The 22,396-nt window shown below is 34.0% G+C and overlaps 1 protein-coding gene across 2 annotated transcripts in view; it reads right to left on the bottom strand.

The window, feature by feature from the left end:
• Positions 1-22,396, bottom strand: part of STAG1 (STAG1 cohesin complex component) — a 354,251-nt gene that overhangs the window by 253,822 nt on the left and 78,033 nt on the right. For both annotated transcript variants that reach the window (XM_019747971.2, XM_019747962.2), the window contains exons 2-3: positions 8,342-8,453; positions 1,457-1,559 (exon numbers count right to left, since the gene is read on the bottom strand). In XM_019747971.2, coding sequence (XP_019603530.1) covers positions 1,457-1,559; positions 8,342-8,370 — 132 coding nt within the window. In that variant the 5' untranslated portion in view covers positions 8,371-8,453. The remainder of the gene's footprint in view (positions 1-1,456; positions 1,560-8,341; positions 8,454-22,396) is intronic.

Here is a 22,396-nt window from a genome sequence, read left to right on the forward strand (position 1 = left end):
CTTAAGTCAGTACAAAGGACATATATATAACTGGTTAAATAACATAACTATCAATTACAACAGGTAGATCCTATTTGCATCATGATTCAAACCAACAAACTGTATTTTAAAAGTAATAATATTTATGAAATGATTGTGAATTTTAAATTGGTTATTTGGTGATGTTAATGAAGATCATTACCTTGGGATATACCAATGATATTAAAAAAAAAAAAGTAAGCCCCTATCTTTTAGACATACAATCTGAAATATTTACAGATGGAATGATGTCTAGGATGACCTTCAAAATAACATAAAAAGGAAAAAAGAGGTAGAGAGGTAAAACAAAATTGACCATAACTTGGTAACTGCTTGTAGCTGAGTAATGGTTATATGAAGAGTTCATTATACTATTAACACTCCTATAAAAAAAAGGCTGAAATATTCCATTAAGAACATCTATAAAATAGAAAAAAGATTGCTAACAGCAAATCACATCATAACAGTTGAGTATAGAATAGTACATGCCTTGGGGGCAGGTCGATGGCTCAGCTGGTTAGAGTACGAGTTCTTAACAGGGTTGCCAGTTCAATTCCCACATGGGCCAGTGAGCTGCACCCTCCACAACTAGACTGAAGACAATGAGCTGCCGCTGAGCTGCCAGAGGGGTAGCCAGATGGCTGAGCTGATTAGAGGGCGAGCTCTGAACAAGGATGCCGGTTCAATTCCTGCATGGAATGATGCGCTGAGCCCCTGACACTAAGACTGAAAACAGTGACTGGACCTGGAGATGAGCTGCACACTGCACTAGTTTGAAGGACAACGACTTGTTGCTAATGGGCCCTGGAAAAACACACTGTTCCCCAATAGTCCCCAATTTAAAAAAAAAGAAGAATACACTGGTCTCCAATATTCCCCAATTAAAAAAATAATAATAATACAAGCTGTAACTCTTTGGCACATTCAAAGTATTGTCTCTGAGAGGTTATGCTGCCTTAAATTAAATGACTGCTGTATTCAGCATATATAAAGATAACCCTCAAAGTAAGAAACTTAGAGCTCTTCTAAAATTTCCCAATCATGTATCACTGGGACTATATTCTGAGACTGGCCCCAAATCCCAAATTAATACTATCAAAGTGCACACTTAGGAGCTCATAAGAAATCAGAGTTGCATCTAAAAAGCAGGGAATTCATAACTAACTACACCTCATTCCATGTTCATCAGCTCTAGGCTTTCACTTGGACCACCATAGATTTACAAGAGGAGCATGGAGAGCAAGAAAGATACTATAATCAACATCCTTTTACTGATCATGGCCAAGACAATTTATGAAGCAAAAGTTCTAAGAATCTTTAACGTGTCACAAAAATTAAAAGAAAAAGTATTAACAGTACTAGAATTAACAAATGGCTTATATCAAGCCCCATTACTTGATAACCATCATAGGAACAAAGAAGACAGCATAATACATACTGGAGGACGGCCAGGACGACCCCTTTTTCTTTTTCCTTTGACCTCTGTTTCTTCAAGTTCACTGCCAGCATCAGAATGAGCAGTAGTTTCATTAGTTGAATCCCTAGAAAATGTGATATATTTTAGAGAGAAAATTAATTCATAAATACAATGAAGTCTTGTTCCACTACTTTCCTTATCTCCTGTTATACAGCCAATTAGAAAGTGGTTTATACTTGTACTTTAGCAAATCAAAAAATGTTATATACCCTGTCTAATATCACATAACACTGAGTGAAATGATTCTCCCATTGAGAGAAATAAAAAGGAGGAAATGACTGTGGAGATGGCAGCTGCGGTACAAAATGTAAGTGTAAAATACAACTCAAAAAGACCAATTCTTTAATATTAAAAGATAAATGTTTAGGAGGAACTTTATTCATTTTATAAAACATTGAAAGTCAGTGATGTGCTGGTAAATGTTTAACATCTGGCTCTTCAAAAAAAAACATGCACATGAGTTATTAGAAATGTTACTGATATAAAAAATGTGTGGCACATAATTTATACAATAAAATATATAATAGTTTTTATTGTAAATTCCATATAGCTCACTGATTCTCATAATTTTGCCAAAATCTTGTATCCATAGATAACCTAACGTTGCAACTGATGAACAAATAGTTTTGACATGAAAGATGGTTGACACCTTTGTTCACTTTAATAGAATGCAAGTGAAATGACAAAGACATCTGTTGGAACTTAACTCATTGTTCAATGGTGTGAGCAACTCTTTACTGAACTGGATAATAGTTCTCAAATGCTGAAAAATACTTCCTTAATTATTTGTGCTATCATAATGTAATGGCTATAGACCTGATCCACTTTTAATCTGCATTATTAACAATTTCTCCAACACCTTACAACTGACAAAACAATAAACTGAGCCCTGATTTGCAATGTTGGTGATTTTCATAATGTAAGTATTCCCACCACAGCCAATTTCAAAGTACTAAAGTGACATCACCAAACTGAGCAGTAGTAGTATACCCCTAAAAAGTATTTCCCCATACAGTTACAATAGGTGTCAATAAAAACCTCAAGAGCAGAAAATAACGTAAAGTAATGAGGGAGTGATGAATTTTGAATACTTATTATTTGTATTTTACGTATGATTTAAGTTTGTATAATTAAACTTTTCATAATGGCTATGTTGTACTTAACTGGGGTCACAAAATTCCTGGAAATTTAACACTCAGCTCTCCAGGCCAGTACAAGCTGGCTCCAGCATGGCATTGAAAAGGTATAGATAGCATGAACAAGAACTTCTTCACTAAACTCTATAACTATATATTATCATTAGACCTGACCATGTGTAACTCAAGATTAAGTGCATGTGGAACATGCTTCTTTGAATGCTACCTCAAATTCACCAAATACCACATGTAAAATTAAGTCCAATACCAACTTATTTCTAGCCCTCTGCTCATGGCAATACCACTTAACCGATTTATTAAGTTAATACATGTGTGTGCTTTAAGTTGTTATAAAATTTATGACTGTCTTAATAAATTATTCTGTCTTACTCGAATTATTAGAATCACATCAATCTTTTTCTTGTGCTGTCAGCTAACAAATTCCAGTGAGTTGTCATCAGTACAATAATTCTATCTCCCATTCTTTCCATGATTATTACCATAATCACCACTCCCTGAATTAATCTCATCTCCCTGCTTCTACTAATTCCCTTGTCCAATTCATTCTACACACTGTTGCCACTATCATTCTTAAGTCACTTTACCTCCCTGCTTGCAAATTTTCAAGGGTAATCTATTATCTAAAACTATAAATAATATTTATCTAGTTCAGAGATCAGCAAACATTTTTTAAAGTGTGACACAGTTCATATTTTAGTCTTGGAGGGGGTCTTAAGATCTCTATAGCTACTAATGAACTCTGGCACCATAGCATGTGCGCGGCCAGAGACAATACATAAATGAATGGATATGGCTGTTGTCCAACATTTATAAAAACAAGCATCTGGGTCACTAGCAGTAATTTGTCAATCCCTGATCTAGTTGATTTTACTCATCTCTACTAAAGAATAAATCATACTGCTTTTTCTCTTCACTACAGTTAAAATACTATGTTTAGCATGTACTGTGTGCCAGTTAATATACACTATCTATAATAAACATGTACAAAAACCTGTAAGAAAACATATTATTGTCCCGATTTTCCCGACAAGGAAACAGAAAGATTTTCTCCATAGTCACACACCTAGAAAGCGGGAAAGTCCACTTTGATATCAAGGTAAACTTGAGTTCTCTATCTCTACGTCAGGACACCAGAACGTCGATATTATGTTTTATATTTCTCTTGTGTAACAGAATCCACTAGTGCATCTGATCCTTACAGAAATCTCTAGGCAACTACAGGAGCAGGTTGGTTCAAGCATGTAATATGTGGGTCATTAGTGAAACTAATTCATCCTTGAACAAGAGTTTAGTGACAAAAGAAAAAAGTACAACTGCTTTTCTAATTCTGCCAACTGCAGCCAGCTTAAAAGGTGACAGCAATTACCATCAAATAACTAATACACTCCAATTAGTATACATGTTTGTTTATTAGAACATACAATACATAAATTTGTTTTTTAATGTCAAGACAAGAATATAAGGAAGAGTTTCACTTCATCACATCCTAACTCTGAATTCCAATTTGCAAAAAAAATTACAAGTTTGCTCAATACCTTTCCATAAATATTTGTTTTTACATATATACATAAATACAAAACAATATCTATATTTCAATTTAAAATATTTTTAACACGTTGCGTACGGATCACGAGAATCTTCACGAGGGATTTAAACACCGCCGTACGCAACGTGTTAATTAACAGGAATTTTCCATACAAATACATACCGTGTTTCCCCAAAAATAAGACCTAGCCGAACAATCAACTCTAATGCGTCTTATGGAGAAAAAATTAATATAAGACCCGGTCTTATTTTACTATAAGACACGGTCCTATTTTACTATAATATAAGACTGGGTCTTCTATAAGACTGGGTATAATATAATACCAGGTCTAATATAATAAATATAATGTAACAAATATAATAAATACAATATGATACTGGGTCTTATATTAATTTTTGGTCCAAAAGATGCATTAGAGCTGATTGTCCAGCTAGGTCTTATTTTCAGGAAAACACGGTAAGATTCTTGAATGGTACTCCATAATATGTATGAAATTTATTTAACTGCTTTCCTGTTGAGCACTTACATTGTCTCTATCTGCACTATTTACAAACAGATCTGAAACACCTGTCCTTGGACATTAACTCTTATTACATATCAACAAACGTGGATAGACACAGTAGAATGCGGGTTGTCAAAGGATATGAAATTTCAAACTTTGACCAATTGCTCTATACAAACCCTATAAATGGCTAATGTTCACATTTATAAGACTCCTGGACATTAATTAAGAGAATGGAAGAATCAGGTCAACTCTTATAAAAATGGTTTCTTTATTCCCTAAAACTCTCTAAATTCTGTCTTTCCCTCTCCATTTCCACTGTAATCACTTTAGTTCAAGTTGTCATCATCGTTGGCCTGGATATTGCAACGTCTTCCTCATAATGTCTTTTTGCTTCTACTACTGCCCCTTCCAATCTAATCACTATAATGCACTAAGAGTGATTTTCTAAGTATATGTCTTATGCCTTTCCCATGCTTAAAATCCTACAGTGGCTTCCTACAGCTCCTAGAAAGAAAAGCTCAAATTCTTAATATGATTTTAGCAGGTTCCTGTATGACATAGCCCCACCCTATTCACAAACTTTATTTCATGCCACTCTCTATCCCCAACCCTCAAAAAATAAAAACAGCTTTATTTCAGTCCCTCGAACATACCATGATTCTTTCTTGTTCGGGGTCTTTGCACATGCCATTCCTTCAGTCTGAAATTAACACCTCGATCCTTTCTTCTTCCCCAAAAGACTCCCTCCACTTCAGACTAAGCTCAACTATCTCTTCCTGAGAAAAGTAGACTAAATCAAGGTATGTGTTAAAATTTTCATAAAATCTTCTAATTTACCTTCATAGCACCAAAGGCAGTTTAGAGCTATATATTTGTAATTATTTGATTAATACCTATATAACCTTCATGGCAACAAGAACTGAGTCTCTTCTACATGTTCTTTCTTCCTAGAACCTAGGATACTTTCTGATACTATACATGGTGGAATATATAAATATACGGTAATTGATAATACTTGACAATGACTAATAGTAAACAGTACAAATTCATTGCTAATTCTAATATCTAAGTAAGCCAAGCTAAGTAAGCCAAGAATTAATGAGGTCACTCACTAGAGTGACCTTTCTAGTGTCTGCATTAGAAAAATCAATATTGAATTAAACATTAAGAATCGCTAGATCGAAAGATTTGTTTGTTTTTGAGGACACTGTAGTGATTAATTTCTAGTACATGAACTTCACTTTACAAATGATAGAAACTGAAGTTTACAGATACTAAGAGACATATGAGGTAGGACAATTAAGCTCACAAACTCATCCTAGAAAAGTGCTACATACCTCATTGCTGAGTATCACTACAGTCACCTTCCAAGTACTCCCCTTGGGGAGCTATTCACCTATGACAACGCTCAGTCCACCCTTCAAAGCAATTTGGGAACTCTTCTTCTACAATGGCCATCAGAGCTGTCGTCGTCTTACTCTTGATGTCCTGAATATCATCAAAATCTGTTCCTTTCAATATTTCCTTTATCTTTAGGTAAAGAAAGAAGTCATTGGGGGCCAGATCAGGTGAGTAGGGAAGGTGTTCCAATACAGTTATTTGTTTACTGGCTAAAAACTCCCTCACAGACAGTGCCGTGTGAGCTGGTGCACTGTCGTGATGCAAGAGCCATGCATTGTTGGCGAAAAGTTCAGGTCATTTTAGTCTTTTTCACACAGACTTTTCAGCAGTTCCAAATAGTAAACTTGGTTAACTCTTTGACCAGTTGGTACAAATTCATAATGAATAATTGCTCTGATATCAAAAAAGGTTAGCAATATCGTTGCAACAAGTTCGTGAACTCAATTGTCAGACCTTGTATGTTTCCCTTCTTCTACAATGCAAACACTAGATGGATAGATGGAGGGATGGACGGACGGACGGACGGATGGATGGATGGATCAAAACAATATACATTATTAATGCATATGGTAAAACCTTCAGAAAATTGTATGTCCTCAATAAATGCTAGCTAGATTTTAATTTAACCAAGAATACAATCTCTAGCTGGCAGACTGAGAACAAAGTTCATTTACCTACCTTGCAGATTACCACTATCCAATCCCCCAGTCATATTACATATTATAGGTTTACATTTTTATGAAAAAAACATTCAGTTACAAAACATTAAATACTACTGTCAATACTATCTCTCTTTAGATAATTTATATACAACCAATGTTTCATATTTAATGAAAGAAATATTTACTAAAGACCTATCTAATAACCAGGAGGAGAAGCCATACAAAGGAGCTAGCCATACAAAAACCAGGCACAAAGGTACACAGTTTAGGCAGAAACAGTAAGAAAGGGCTATAAAATAAATACTACGTTAACTATGATGCTACGAAGAAATCAAAGAGCACTACAGGACCACAGAAGGGAACCTACCCCAACTTTGAGGGGTAAGAGGAACATTGCATGATACTTCAGCTAAGATGTGAAGGACAAGTGAGTTCTCCAGGTAAAGGCAGAGATATGTAGGCACGACTGCAGGCAGGATGAAGACAAACAAAAGTACCCTCCCCCACACAAAAAAGAAAAGAAAAAAAAGAAAGAAAATACTATGCGGAGAACTCCAAACTCAATATTATGTACAACTTAAGGACTAATAAAGAGGCTTGAGGTAAGTAACTAGAAAATGCTTAAATTGTATCTCCTATATTTGGGGTAAAAGATGGTAGGTCTTAATGGTTTTTCAAGCAAGCAAAGTAGTTTGCACAACGTTTTTGTCTTAGAGCTCCGGAGGAAAAAAAGAAAGCCAGAGACGAATTGGAAGCCAACTACAGTCTCTTGGAAAAGAAGCATATAAATGAACTGGGACAGTAAAAACATGTAATTGGGTAAACTGTTAATCACTTTCATTATACCTAAACTGTTACCATACAGGATCATAGTATGCAAATTCCTGATTTACATATTTATGAAACCTATTAAAAAAAAGTATCAGCCATTACACCAATCACATTTTGCAGAAAACCCAAAAATAAGACCCAGTTCTAGGTCAGTTCTACAGCTCCAACAAATCTGATGAAATACCACCAGAAATGCCAACTGGTATGTCTTTCATATTACTTCTGCAACCACAATGGCTCGATGATCTCTATCTCAGGGAAAACAAGGGGGGAGGAGGTAGGTATGTTAGAGAAATTGTATGATACAGAATAGGGGTCCACAAACTTTTTCTGTAAATGGCCAAACAAAATATATATACTTTGCAGTCAATCTACCCTCTATCACAACTTGTAGCACAAGAGCAATCATAAACAATCCACAAAAGAAGAAATGTGGCTCTGTTCCAGCAACATTTTATTTACAAAAACAGGTAGCATACCAGATTTGGCCCATGAGTTATATAGTTTGCTGACCCCTGACATAGAACAGTAAGGTTTTCCGTTCAATACCACACAGCATACTGACATTACAAAACCAAGGGCCATGAATGAATATGGTAATTATACACTTTAAAAGTTCTTTGAATTCAAACATATTGCCTGACTAGCAGAGAACATATTTGAGGTGTCTCATTAAAGAGACGATTTTGATATAAAAAAATATTACACACATTTTTTAAAAAATAAGAAAACTACAATACTTACTGTAACACTGGTAACTCTGAAGTAATCATTGCTGGAGAGGTCTTTCCACAATGGAGCAAAAGAAGCAAGTGCTGTACAACTCAAAACTTTAAAAATAACCTCAAAGGCAATCCTGTTAATAAAAAAAAAATGTCTCAGCTTTATTGAGGTATAACTGACAAAACTAGAAGGTATTTAAAGTGTACAATGTGATTTTCTGACATACCTGTACATTCTGCAGGGCTCCCCCACCCCCGAGGTAGCATAACCATGTTTACTTTTTGGTAAGAACATTTAAGTTCTACTTTCTTAGCAAATTTCAATTATATAGTACAGGGTTATCAACTATAGTCACCATGTTGTACGTTAGATCCTCAGACCCTATTCATCTATAACCAAAAGTTGGTGTATTTGTACCAACCTCTATTTCCCCACCCACCAGTCCCTAGCAACCACTTTTTTACTGTTTCTATGAGTATCACTTTTAACATTCCACATGTAAGTGATGCCATTTGGTATTTGTCTTTCTCTGTCTGGCTTTTTTCACTTAGCATGATGTCCACCAGGTTCATCCACGTTATCAAATGACAGAATTTCTTTTCTTTCACACACAATAACAGTATGTGTGTGTGTGCGTGTGTGTTAAAACACCAGGTTTTCTTTATTTATTCATCTGTTTACAGACATAAGTGATTTCCATACCTTAGCTATTTGTGAATAATGCTGCTATGAACGTGCGCGTATAGATATCTCTTTGGGATATTTTATTTCCTTTGAAAACATATCCAGAAATGGGATTGCTAAATCACATATGGTAGTTTTACTTTTATTTGAGAAACCTCCATACTGCTTTCCAGAGAGACTGTACCAATTTACATTCTTACCAACTGTGTACAAGGGTTTCCTTTCTCCACATCCTCACAAGCATTTATCTGTTGTGTTTTTTATAATGGATATCCTATTGGGTGTGAGGTGATAACTCAGTGTGGTTTTGATTTGCATTTCCCTGACGATTAGTGATGTTGAACAACTTTTCATGTACCTGTTGGTCATTTGCATGTCTTCTTTGGAAAAGTGTCTATTTAGGTCCTTTGAAAAGAAAAATTATTTTAAAATAAAGTTAATATTCCTGACTTTGGAGACTATAGTCAATCAATACTACCAGAAATCACACTCCTTGGTATTTACCCAAATGAACGGAAAACTTATGTCCATTCAAAAGCCTGCACACAGATATTTATAGCAGCTGTCTTCAAAATTGCCAAATCATGGAAGCAACCAAGATGTCCTTCAGGAGGTAAATAGATAAACCATGGTACATGCAGACAATAGAATATTATTTGGCACCAAAAAGAAGTTATCAAGTTATGAAAAGACATGGAGGAAGCTCAAATGCATATTACTAAGTAAAAGAAGCAAATCTGAAACTGTTACAAACTGAATTATTCCAATTTCACGGCATTCTGGAAAACACAAGACTATGGAGACAACAAAAGGATGAATGGTTGGGGGTAGGAGGGATTAGTTGGGCACAGAGGATCTTTAGGGCAGTGAAACTATTCTGTATACTACAATGGTGGATATAGATACATATCGTACATTTGTTAAAAAGCCACAGAATGTACAACATCAAGCGTACACCCTCATGTAAACTATGAACTCTGGATGACTGTAACACATGTACCGCTCTGGTGCAGGCAATTTGATAGTAGCGGGGGCGTATGTATATGGGAACAGGAGGTAGAGAAGGGATCTCTCTAGCTTCTGATCAATTCTGTTGTGAACCTAAAACTTCCTTAAAAAATAAAAACTCTATTTAAAAAAAAAAAGTAGCAGAGGAAGTGTGACAAAACAGAACATCCAAGACAAGCCACGATACAATATCAAATGGACTAACATAGGTACAACTGGAATTCCAAAAACAAAGAAAAAGTACAGAGCGGAATAAGTATTTGATGAGATAACAGAAAACTTTCCAAACATAATTTAAAATATTAAAACACAGATGGAAGATTAAGAGAATTCCTAAGCAGAACACTCTAAAATGTAAATATTACTAAAGCCCAAAGTTGAAGAGAAAACTCAAAAGGGAGCTCAAGAAATAAAATTCCTCACATATAGAAAAAAAAAAAAGATAAAATTACATCACACCTTTTTGTTGGTAACTATGTAAACTAAAACACGTAGAATAACATCCTTTAAGTGCAGAGAGAGAAAAAAAAGTGAACCCTGTAATTACTATATATCCAATGACGACAATCTTTCAAAAATCAAAGGAGTGATATCATGGAAAATGGAGAAGCTCCAAGAATAAGCCCCTCAGTGAAGGAACTGTTAGGCTGGGGGGAAAAAAAAAAGACAATATCACCTTTCACAGATATCTGGGATCTAATAAAAACAGCAAAGAAAGAAGTGCTTAACTAAGAGTCTGTTAAATTTTCTAAGAAAGCACCGTAGACATTTTGATTACCTGTCTACCATGTCCCCTCCCCCAGCTCAATGGTGCTCATAGGTACAGCCAACCAAATTCCTGGTACAGCTTGCTGGTGCTAATGCCAGAGAAAAACATGGATCTTCTTCTCAAATATTGTGGCTGTGAGTTTTGAATGGCTTCCCAGGTGTCATCTTTCAAAAGAATTTAAAAACATACATTGCAAGTAGCTGCCTGGGACAAGAGACGGTGGGTGCACAAACAGCAAACAACATGAAAATCCTCACAATAAGGAGGCTGAAGAGGAAGATACTGTAGGGAATATAAATGGCTACTGCATACACCAGGAAATCCAGAGTGCTACATGCAAGCCCACAACTGGATGTATACCTAGAAAGAGCTGAGAGGAGCATAGGCTCGCAACTCTAGCTGATCTTAGGGCTCTGTGCAATCACAAAGTGAAGATTAAAGAAGAGCTGTAGGCAGGTTAGCTAACCTTTGAAGAAATACTTCAGCTAAGTAACAGTATGCAAACACTAAGAGATTACATTTTTTCCTTTTAATTCTCTTTGATTCAGGAACTTTGTAAAATCCCGGCAGATCACCAGGATAACAAAATGTGTCACACACATGACAAGGATTACAGTCCTTGCAAAAAATGGTTTGGAAAAGTCACTAAACACATGACTGCAGCCCTCAAAGGTAACAACAGTTAAACTCTAGAAAGGAGAGAAGAATCAGCGTCCAGAGTTACATTATAATATTCAAAATGTCCAGTTTTAAAGAACAACAACAACAAAATCAAAAGGCATACAAAGAAACAAGAAAGTATGGTCCATTAACAAGCAAAAAAGAATTTGACAGAAGTCATCTCTGAGTAAGCCCAGACACAGGACTTAGGGTTCTAGAAGAAGAGAGACTTCCAGTAGATGGAGAGACGGGGAGAAACAACATCTGTATCTATCATATAATAATGGCAGAAAATTTCCCAATTTTCATGAAATATAGACATCTACAAAGTCAAGGTCAACAAAGTCCAAGGAGGACAAACTCAAAAGAGATTCATACAGACACAAACCATAATCAAACTATAAAGAGCCAAAGAAAATGAGAGAATCTTGAAAGAAGAAAAGATGAAATGGATTGTCACATACAAGTAACCCCAGTAAAACTAACAAGCCAATTTCTCTTCTAAGCCACGTAAGCCAGAAGTCAGTAGGGTGGCATAGCTTAAGTGCTGAAAGAAAACTGTCAAGCAAGAATTCCATATCCAGCAAACAATCACTCAAAAATGGCAGAGAAATTAAGACATTCCTAGAAAAACGAAAATTGAGGAAGACTGTTGATAGACCTGCCCTACCCCACAATAAAATGCTAGAGAGTCCTCCACCCAAAAATGAAAGCACGATAGACAGTAACTTAAAAGCCATATGAAGAATAAAGAACACTAGTAAAAGTAACTACACAGGTTAAACAGAGAAGCCAATATTAGCGTTATTTTTGGTTTCCTATATGTTTGTGGTATTAGTCTTGCTTCCTATATGATTTAAAAGACAAACACATAAAACAGCAATTATATACCTAGGTATGTTAAGGGATACACACTGCATAAAGATGTAATTTATCACAATAACATAAGGAAGAGGGATGGAGATAGGAACAGAATTTTAAATTATCAAAACTGTTACTATAAATTCAAATGAGATTAGTATAAATTTAGGACATTAATTGTGATCACCATGGTAATTACTAAGAAAATAAATTTAAAATCTAGTCGGCCCATCTTATCTGCAGGTTTTGCATCCTTGGATTCAATCAATTGTGGGTCGAAAACAGTATTTTCAATCTACAGTTGGGAATTCACAGGGGATCTTGGATCCAATCCCAAGGATACTGAGAAACTGCTCTATACAGAAAATGAAAACAGTTCACTAGAAAAAAAAGAAGTGCAAAAGAAGACAAATGAGTTGTTGTCTTCTCAGTTGAAGCAACTGAGCAACCAAGAAAATATAAGACATAGAAGACAAATAATTAAATGGCAAAAGTCCTTCCTTATCAGTAATCACCTTAAATCGAATATATTAAATTTATTAGTTAAGAGACAGACTGACACAATGGATTTTTAAAAACTCATCCAATTATATGCCATCTACAAGAGATTCATTTTAGATTTAAAGACACAATTAGGTTGAAAATAAGAACAGGCAAAAATATATTCTAGTAATATATTTACTAGCAAATATAATAATAACCTAAAGAAAGCTGGAATGCTTATGCTAATAGCAGACAAAATAAATTTTAAGTCAAAACTTACAAGAGACAAAGAGGAATGCACTGGTTTAAAATGGTTAATTCATCAGGAACTTGTAACAATCATAAAGATATATACACCAAACACCAGAGTCCCAAAATATACAAACGTTGACACAATTGAAAGGAGAAAGACAGTGTTACAATAATAGTACTTTCAATAAAACACAGAAGATCTAGACAGAAAATAAGTAAAGAAAAAGAGGACTTGAACAACACCATAAACACCTAGACCTAACAGACATGTTTAGAACATTCTACCCAACAAGAGAATATACGTTCTCCTTAAGTACACATACAATATTCTCCAGGATAGCTGACTAGGCCACAAATAAGTCTCAATAAATTTTAAAAGACTGAAATCATAGAAAGCATCTTCTTTGACTTTGAGTGTAGAAATCAGTAACAAGAGAAAAACTAGAAATTCACACATATGTGGAAATTACACAAAAAACTCTGAAATAACAAATGAGTAAAAAAAAATCATTAAGAGAAATTAGAATACTTTTAGATAAATGAAAACAAAACACTACATATGTACCAAAATTTATAAGATGCAGCAAAAGCAGTGTTCAGAGATAGCTGTAAACATCTACATTTTTAAAAAAATAGAAAGATCTTAATTCAGTAACATAACTCTACACCTTAAGGAGTGAGAAAGAGAAGAGCAAACTAAACCTAAAGGCAGCCCAAAAAAGGGCCAATAATAGAAATCAGAATAGAACAAAATAGAGACTAGAAAAAGAAAAAATTGAGATCAGAAATTGGTTCTTTGAAAAGATAACAAAATTGACAAGCTTTTAGATAGATTAAGTAAAAAAGAGAGAAGATGCAAATAACTTTAATCATAAATGAAGGTAGGAACATTACTATTGACCTTACAGAAATAAAAAGACTATAAGAACAGAATGGACAATTATGTGCCAATAAATTCCACAACCTACATTAAATGGACAAATTCTAGAAATGTACAAATTGCCAAAACTGGCTCAAAAAAAAACAGATATCTGAACAGACATGCAACATGTAAAGAGACTGAATCAAAAATCTCCCAACAATAAAGTCCAGAACCAAACGGCTTCACTGGTGATTTCTACAGACATTTAAAGAAATAACACAAATCTTTCTCAAATTGTTCCAAAAAATTATACAAGGAAGAAAAGATTACATAACTCAGAATCTATGAGACGAGCATTTCTTTTTACAAAAGTCAGACAAAGACAACATAAAAAAAACTACAGACCAATTTCCCTTATAAATATAATCACAAAATTCCTCAAAAACAACTAGCAAACAGAATCCAACTACATGTTAAATGTAATATATACCATGGGCAAATGAAATTTATCCCAGGAATCCAAAAGTGGTTCAACATTAGGAAAATCAATGTAATGTGATACATTAATAGAAAGGAAAAATTAACCACATGATCATCTCAAATTATGACAAAAAGCATTTGACAAAATCTCAAGGGACACCAAAGAGCCAAAACACTCTTTCATGGTAAGAACATTCAAAAAACTAGGAATAGAAGGGAATTTTCTTAATATGATAAAGGGCATTCATGAAAAACACATAGGTAACTTTATACTCAATGGTGAAAGACTGAAATAAAAGCTTTCCCCTTAAAATCAGGAAAAAGACAATAATGTCCATTTTCACCATAGCTTTCAACAAAGTATTATATGTTCCACTGAGAGCAATTAGGCAAAAAAGAGACATAAATTGCATCCAAATAGGAAAAGAAATAAAACTATATCTATTCACAGATGTCATAATACTTTATAGATAGAAAATTTCAAAGAATCAACAACAAAATACTAGTAGAGAAATATTGCAGGGTGCAAGATAACATACAAATATCAATTGTGTTTATTAGAACAAATTTATCAGTGCTAGAGGATACAAAATGGACACACAAAAATCAATTGTTTTTGCACAGTAACAATAAGCGAAAAAGGAAATGAAGAGGAAAATTCCATTTACAATAGCATCAAAAAGAATACAGTATTTAAAAATAACTTAATCAAAATGAAACTTATATATTGAAAACTACAAAACACTGCTGAAAGAAATGAAAGACACCAATAAATGGAAAGATACTGTGTTCATGGATTGGAAGACTTATGGTTAAGATGTCAATACTATCCAAAACAATCTGATTCAATGTAATCACTATCAAAATCCAGATTACTTCTTTGCAGAAACAGAAAATTCCATCCGAAATTCTTACGGAATCTCATGGAAGGGGCCCTTACAAGCCAAAACAACCTTGAAAAAGAGGACCAAAGTTGGAGATCTCACACTTCCTGATTTTAAAATTTACCACAATGCAACAGTAATCAAACGAGTGTGGTACTGGCATAAAGACAAACACATAGGTCAATGGAATAAAGAGCCTACAAATAAACCCTCACATATGTGGTCAAATGAATTTTGACAAGGGTATCAAGAGCATGCACAGGGGCAAGGACAGTTCTTTCAACAATTGGTGCTGGGAAAAGTGGACATTCACATGCAAAACAATGAAGTTGGTTGGACCTTGACCTTACACAATATACTCAAAATGGATTTTTTTAAAAACCTAAGAGAGATAAAATCATAAAAACATAAAACGAAGAGAGGGGGGGAAAAAAGACAAAAGCTTCATGGCATGAGTTCTGGGCACTGATTTCCTGGACATGGCAGCAATAGCATAGGTATATTGGACTTCTTTCATCAAAATCAAAAACTTGTATATCAACACCTTAAGGAGTGTATATCAAATGACCCTATCAACAGAGAGAAAAGGAAATTCAAGAAATGGGAGAAAATATTTGCATATCATGTGTCTGGCTAGAATCTACTACCCAGAACATATATTCTTACAGCCCCACCCACAATAACAAGACAAAAAATACAAAAAACGGTCAAAGAACTTCAATAGACACTTCTCTAAAGAAGATACATAATTGACCAACACACACATAAAAAGATGTTCAACATCATTAGTCATCAGAGAAATGCAGATTAAAAAAAAAGTTACAACAACTGCACCCGTTAGGATGGCTATAATCACAAAAATGGAAGATAACAAGTGTGAAGAAATATTTGCCATCTTGGGTTAAGCAAAGAGCTCTTATATATGACACCAAAAGCATCATCCATAAAACAAAAACAACAAAAGATTAATTGGATTTCATCTTTTTTCTCTGTAAAAGGCACTATTGAGAGAATGAAAAGACAAGTCATAGACAGAGAAAATACTTGCAAATCACTTAGAGAACTTGTAAGAATGTATATATACCTCTCAAACCTCAAAAATAAGAAAGGAAACACTTCATTATTTTTTAAATGAAGGAAAATATTGGAACAATTTACCAAAAAATGATAAATGGGTGACAAATATTCCAATGGATGCTTTTTACCATTAGGGAAATGGAAATTAGAAACACAATGAGATACTACTACATGCATATTAGAATGACTAAAATTAAAAAGACCATTTCAAATGTTTGTGTGGTGTCACAACAACTGGAAACTCCATACATGGCTAAGGGGAATGCAAAATACCACAATGCTTTTGTTAAAAAGTTTGGAAGTTCCTTAAAAAGTTTAACACACACTAACTATATGACCAAGCAATGCCACTCCCAGGTAGTTATCCAAGTGAAAGGAAAGCTTATGTTCATACGCAAACATGTACTCAAATGTTTATAGAAATTTTATTCATAATCATCAAAAACTAGAAATATCTCCCAAAATGCCTTTAAGGGAATAACTGGATAAATGTACTATGGTACATCCATATAGTGGAATACTCTTCAACAATTAAAAGGAATGGACAATTGGTACATGCCACAATATTGATAAATCTCAAGTGCATAGACTACATATGTACTGTATAATTCCATCTATGAGACATTCTGGAAAACTACTGAGACAAAAAAAGCTCACTAGTTGTTAGACGTTGGGAGAAAAGAGAATCGACTACAGAGACAGTGTAATAGAATTTGGGGGGCAAATGGTGAGTGCAGATTAAAACTCTTCTTTTAAATCTAACCAGAATCTTTTGTAGAAATTACTAAAGTGATTCTCAAATAAATATGGAAAAGGAACTACAATAACAAAAACAATTTTGAAAAGAACAAAATCAGAAGACTGATATTATCTGAGTCCTTTAAACATACAAGTTTATATAAGAAACACAAAAAAATGGAATGTTTTACATACTTATATGCAATTTGTATTTTTTCACTCAGTAAAGCATTGTGGACATTCTGCCTCATTTGTTTTAATTATTATTTCTTAGTACTTGTATTTAAAATATGTTTAGTGAAAATTTAGCCAGTCTCTAATTGCCAGGCTTTTGGATCATATATCAGTATGTCTAACGATGGTTTCAAGACATTTGCAAGTTTTTGAAAATCTCAATTCATGGATATTTTGCATAAGTAAAATAATGTGATGCATTGTTATTCTCCACTCACCCTTTTGAGTCTTTTATTTCATTAAGCGCATGCAGCTTTATCTGAGAAATCTGTACATTTTGCTTTGTATACCCTCTAAAGCTTTAAAACTATTTCCCTTGGTGGAAGATATAAATAAATAATGAATTCCAACCTTTCATTTAACATTATACCATCCTTTAATCTTTATTTTTGTTTTAATCACAGCTTTAAGAACCTTGTTTTTACTGAGTATATTTTTCATAAACCATACTAACATTATTCCTATAGTGCTAGCAATCTTATAATCACATACCCATCGATTCCATTTGTATAGGTCATCTTCCTTAAGCGGTATCACTCTGTAACCATTTGCTTTTATTTTTCTTTACAGAGAACATCCAACATTAAATATCTACTGACAGAGGCTATACACTAGGCATTAGTTAATTTCATCTTCCCCATTCTTTCTGAATTATCTTACTTTTGAATGTACTTTACTTAAAAGAACCTCTCTCTCCGTTCCCTCACCCTCTACCTCTCACTCTCCCTCCCCTTCTTCCATCTCAAAAAACTATCCATCAACTGGATATAATTGACATCTATAGACAACAACATCCAACAACAGCATAATTCACATTCTTCTGAAGCTCACATGGACTAGTCACCAAGATAGACCATATTCTGGCCCATAAAATATACCTTAACAAACTTGAAAAAATAATCACACAATGTATGCTCTCAGACTACAATGGAATTAAACTAGAACACCTGGAGGTTAAACAACATACTTCTAAATAACACATGAGCCAAAGAAGAAATCTCAATAGAAATTTGTAAATATTTCAAACTAACTGAATATCAAAATACAGCTTACCAAAATTTATAGGCTATGGCAAAAGCAGTGGTTAAAGAGAAATTTATAGTATTCAATGTACATATGAGAAAAGAAAAAAAAAATCTAAACTCAATTATCTAAGCTTCCATCTTAGGAAACTAGAAAAAGAACAAATTAAATCAAAAGTAAGCAAAATAAAAGAAATAAGAACAATGACAGCAAAAATCAAAGAAGTTGAAAATGGTAAATCAACAAAGAAAATGGCTGAAACCAAAAAGTAGTTCTTTGAAAAGTTTAATACATCAGTAAACCTCTAGCCAGGATAAGAAAGAAAGAGAAGACACAAAATACTACTATCTAAAATTAAAGAGGTAATACTAGTACAGAATCCCATGACATTAAAAAGATAATAAAGGAATACCATGAACTATGCCCATGAATTTGATAACCTAGATGAAATGTACCAATTCCTTCAAAGACACAATCTGAGTAAACTCACACAAAAAAGAAAAATCACATGGTCATAGTGAGATGCAGGAAAAATATTTAACAAAATCCAACACCTTTTCATGATTAAAAAAACTTTCAGCAAACTAAAATAGAGAGCAACTTCTTCTATTTATTTTATTAAAAAACACATACAAAAATCCTACAGCTAACAACATACAGAATGGTGAGAAACCAGAAGCTTTCCTGCTAAAACCAGAAACTAAGCAAGGATGTCTCCTCTCATCACTCCTTTACAACAATGCACAGGAAAGCCAGGCTAATACAATAAAACAAAAAAAGAAAACTAGAGGTATACATACTGGGAAGAAGAAAAATAAATCAAGCTTTCCTTGTATGCAGATTACATAATTATCTACATAGAGTATCTGAAAGAACAGAGGGAAAAAAACCTGGAATAAGCAATTACAGTAAGGTTGCAGACTATAAGGTTACTATATAAAAGTCAATAACTTTCATATATATACAGTGAACAAGTGAAATTTAAAATTTAAAATAATACCATTTACATTAGTGCCCCCTAAAAAAGAAATACTTAGCTAGAAATCCAAAAAACTTTGCACACGATCTATATAAGGAAAACTACAAAATTCCAATGAAAGAAATAGCAGAACTGAATAAATGGAGACCTATTCCATATTCACAGATAGGAAGACTCAGTATTTCAAAATGTAACTCATTCCCAACTTGATCTATAAATTCAATGGATTCCCAATCAAAATTCCAGCAAGTTATACTAACTGATGCTAAGGTTTATTGTGGAAGGCGAAAGACCCAGAATGGCCAACACAATATTAAAGGAGAAGTACAAAGTTTGAAGACTGACACTATCCGATTTCAAGACTTCCTATAAAGCTATAGTACTCAAGACAATGTGATACTGGCATTAGACCAAACAGATCAATGGAACAAAATTAACAATCCAGAGGGACCCACACAAATACATTCAACTGATCTTTGACAAAGGATCAAAGGTGATACAATGGATAAAAGACAGCCTCTTCAACATATGGTGCTAAAAATGGACATCCATATGTTAAAAAAAAAAAAAAAAAAAGAATCTAGGCACAGATCTTACACTCTTCACAAAATGAATCAAAGACCTACATGTAAACTCGAAAGTACAGCACTCTGAGAAGATTACAGAAGAAAATCTAAGTGACGTGGAGCATGGTGATGACTTTTTAGATACACCAAAGGTACAAGCTATGAAAAAAATAATTGATAAACTAGACTTCATTAGAATTAAAATCTTCTGCTCGGCAAAAGACCTGTCACGAAAATGAGATGAAAAGTACGACTGGGAAATAATATTTATAAAAACACTTTGTCTTTCTAATATTAAACCTGTTATTGAAAATATAAAAAGAATTCTTAAAATTCAACTATAAGAAAACAAACCACCTGCTTAAAATATAAGCAAAAGACTTGAATCAACACCTCACCAAAGAAAACACACAGATGGCATATACACATATGAAAAGATATTCAACATTGTGGCATTAGGGAACTGAAAATTAAAAATACAATGATACCTCTACATACCTATTAGTATGGTGAAGATCCAGAACACTAACAAAACCAAATGCTAGCAAGGATGTGGAGCAACAGGAACTCTCTTACATTGTTGGGAGACATGCACAATGGTACAGAAACTTTGGAAGACAATTTGGCAGGTACTTACAAAACTTAAACATACTCTTAGCAGGTGATCCAGCAATCACGCTCCTTGCTATTTACCCAAGGAAGATGAAAACTTATGTCCACACAAAAACCTGCATAAAAATGTTTATAGCAGCTTTGGTCATAATTGTCAAAACTTGAAAGCAACCAAGATGTCCTTCAGTAGATGAATAAATAAACTGTGGTATATCCAAAAATGGAATATTACTTGGCATTAAAAAGAAATGAGCTATCAAGCTATGCAAAGACATGGAGGAACCTTAAGTGCATATTACTACCCTGTTTCCCCAAAAATAAGACCTAGCCGGACAATCAGCTCTAATGCGCCTTTTGGAGCAAAACTCAATATAAGACCAGATATATTATATTATATTAACTATAGCATATTATATATTATATTAAATTATATTATATTATACCTGGTCTTATAGTAAAATAAGACCGGGTCGTATGTTAATTTTTGCTCCAAAAGACGCATTAGAGTTGATTGAACGGCTAGGTCTTATTTTCAGGGAAACACGGTAAGTGAAAGAGGCCAGTCTGAAAAACAACATACTGTATGCATCCAAACAGATGACATTCTGGGAAAGGCAAACTGTGGAGACAGTACAAAGACAGGAGTTGGAGAAGGGGGAAGGATGAACAGACGGAGCACAGAGGATTTTTAGGGCAGTGAAAATATTCTATGTGACACTAAAATGATGAGTATATGTCATTTGTCCAAACCCACAGAATGTACACCACGAAGAGTGAGTCCTAATGTAAACTATGGACATTAAGTGAGATTACGATGTGCCAATGCAGATTTATCAACTGAACAGATCCCGTTCTCGTGTGGGATGTTCATAGTGGGGAGGCTATATGTATGTGGGGGCAAGGGGTATATGGGAAATCTCCATATCTTCTGTTCAATTTTGCTGTGATTCTAAAATTGGTCTTAAAAATCAAGTCTTTGAAAAAAACAATAAATAATTTATCAGCAGATCAAGGTTTTCAGCAGATAATTTATGTCCTTATAACTTTTCTTTTTCCCTAGACAATTTTATGATCTCATGTGGCTTTAAGCATGCACGTGCAAGAATGTATGTGTACACACAGAAACAGAGGCACAATGCCCCATCTGTTTACCATGCACTTTGCCACAAACGATGAGGAAGAAAAATGAAATGCAGAATGTAACTGCTTGTCTGTTCATTTCCCAGCACAACATCCTGCTTTATAAATGCCTATTAACTGAATCAAGAACAAAGGTTAAAGAGCAGTATCTGAAGCATAGTTTACTTCCAATTACATGCAATTTCATCTGTGAAGTACAAGATCCTATTCTTTAATCAGAGGAATTCACTCTCTAGGTAAAGACTTATATAATACAGTCTCATTAATTCAGGCTCCTCTTTTTATCATTCCTAAATTTTATGTGAGTTGCCTTAAGAATCTCTTACTAGTGCATGTACACACACAGGTAGGTGCTGGAGAAGTGCCACGGGATTTGCTAAGCAAAGCAACTATTAAAGTGGCAATGATATTATTTCTAAAACTCCTTTTCAACAATTTCAATAAATAGTACTCTGTAACTACATTCAAGTAATATACTCACTACTTTTACTAGAATTATAATTCTGTTACCTGCGTTTATGACATCAAATTAAGGATAATAAGAGGAAAACACTGTACTATACTACATTATTTAATATATATTTCACATTATAGAGAATTCATTCTATCAAGAAAGCAAAAGTCCCAAACCTCTCTTCCCAGTAAAATTCATCGTATAGATAAGATGTTCTAGCTCTTTTAGTGAATAAAATGCCAAAGTAGAATTAGATCCTCCAAGTTACACAGCGATTCACATTACAAGATAGCCCAAATAGGAAATAGGC

Source organism: Rhinolophus sinicus, linkage group LG10 (assembly GCF_036562045.2).
Source record: "Rhinolophus sinicus isolate RSC01 linkage group LG10, ASM3656204v1, whole genome shotgun sequence".
NCBI classification, from domain to species: domain Eukaryota; kingdom Metazoa; phylum Chordata; class Mammalia; order Chiroptera; family Rhinolophidae; genus Rhinolophus; species Rhinolophus sinicus.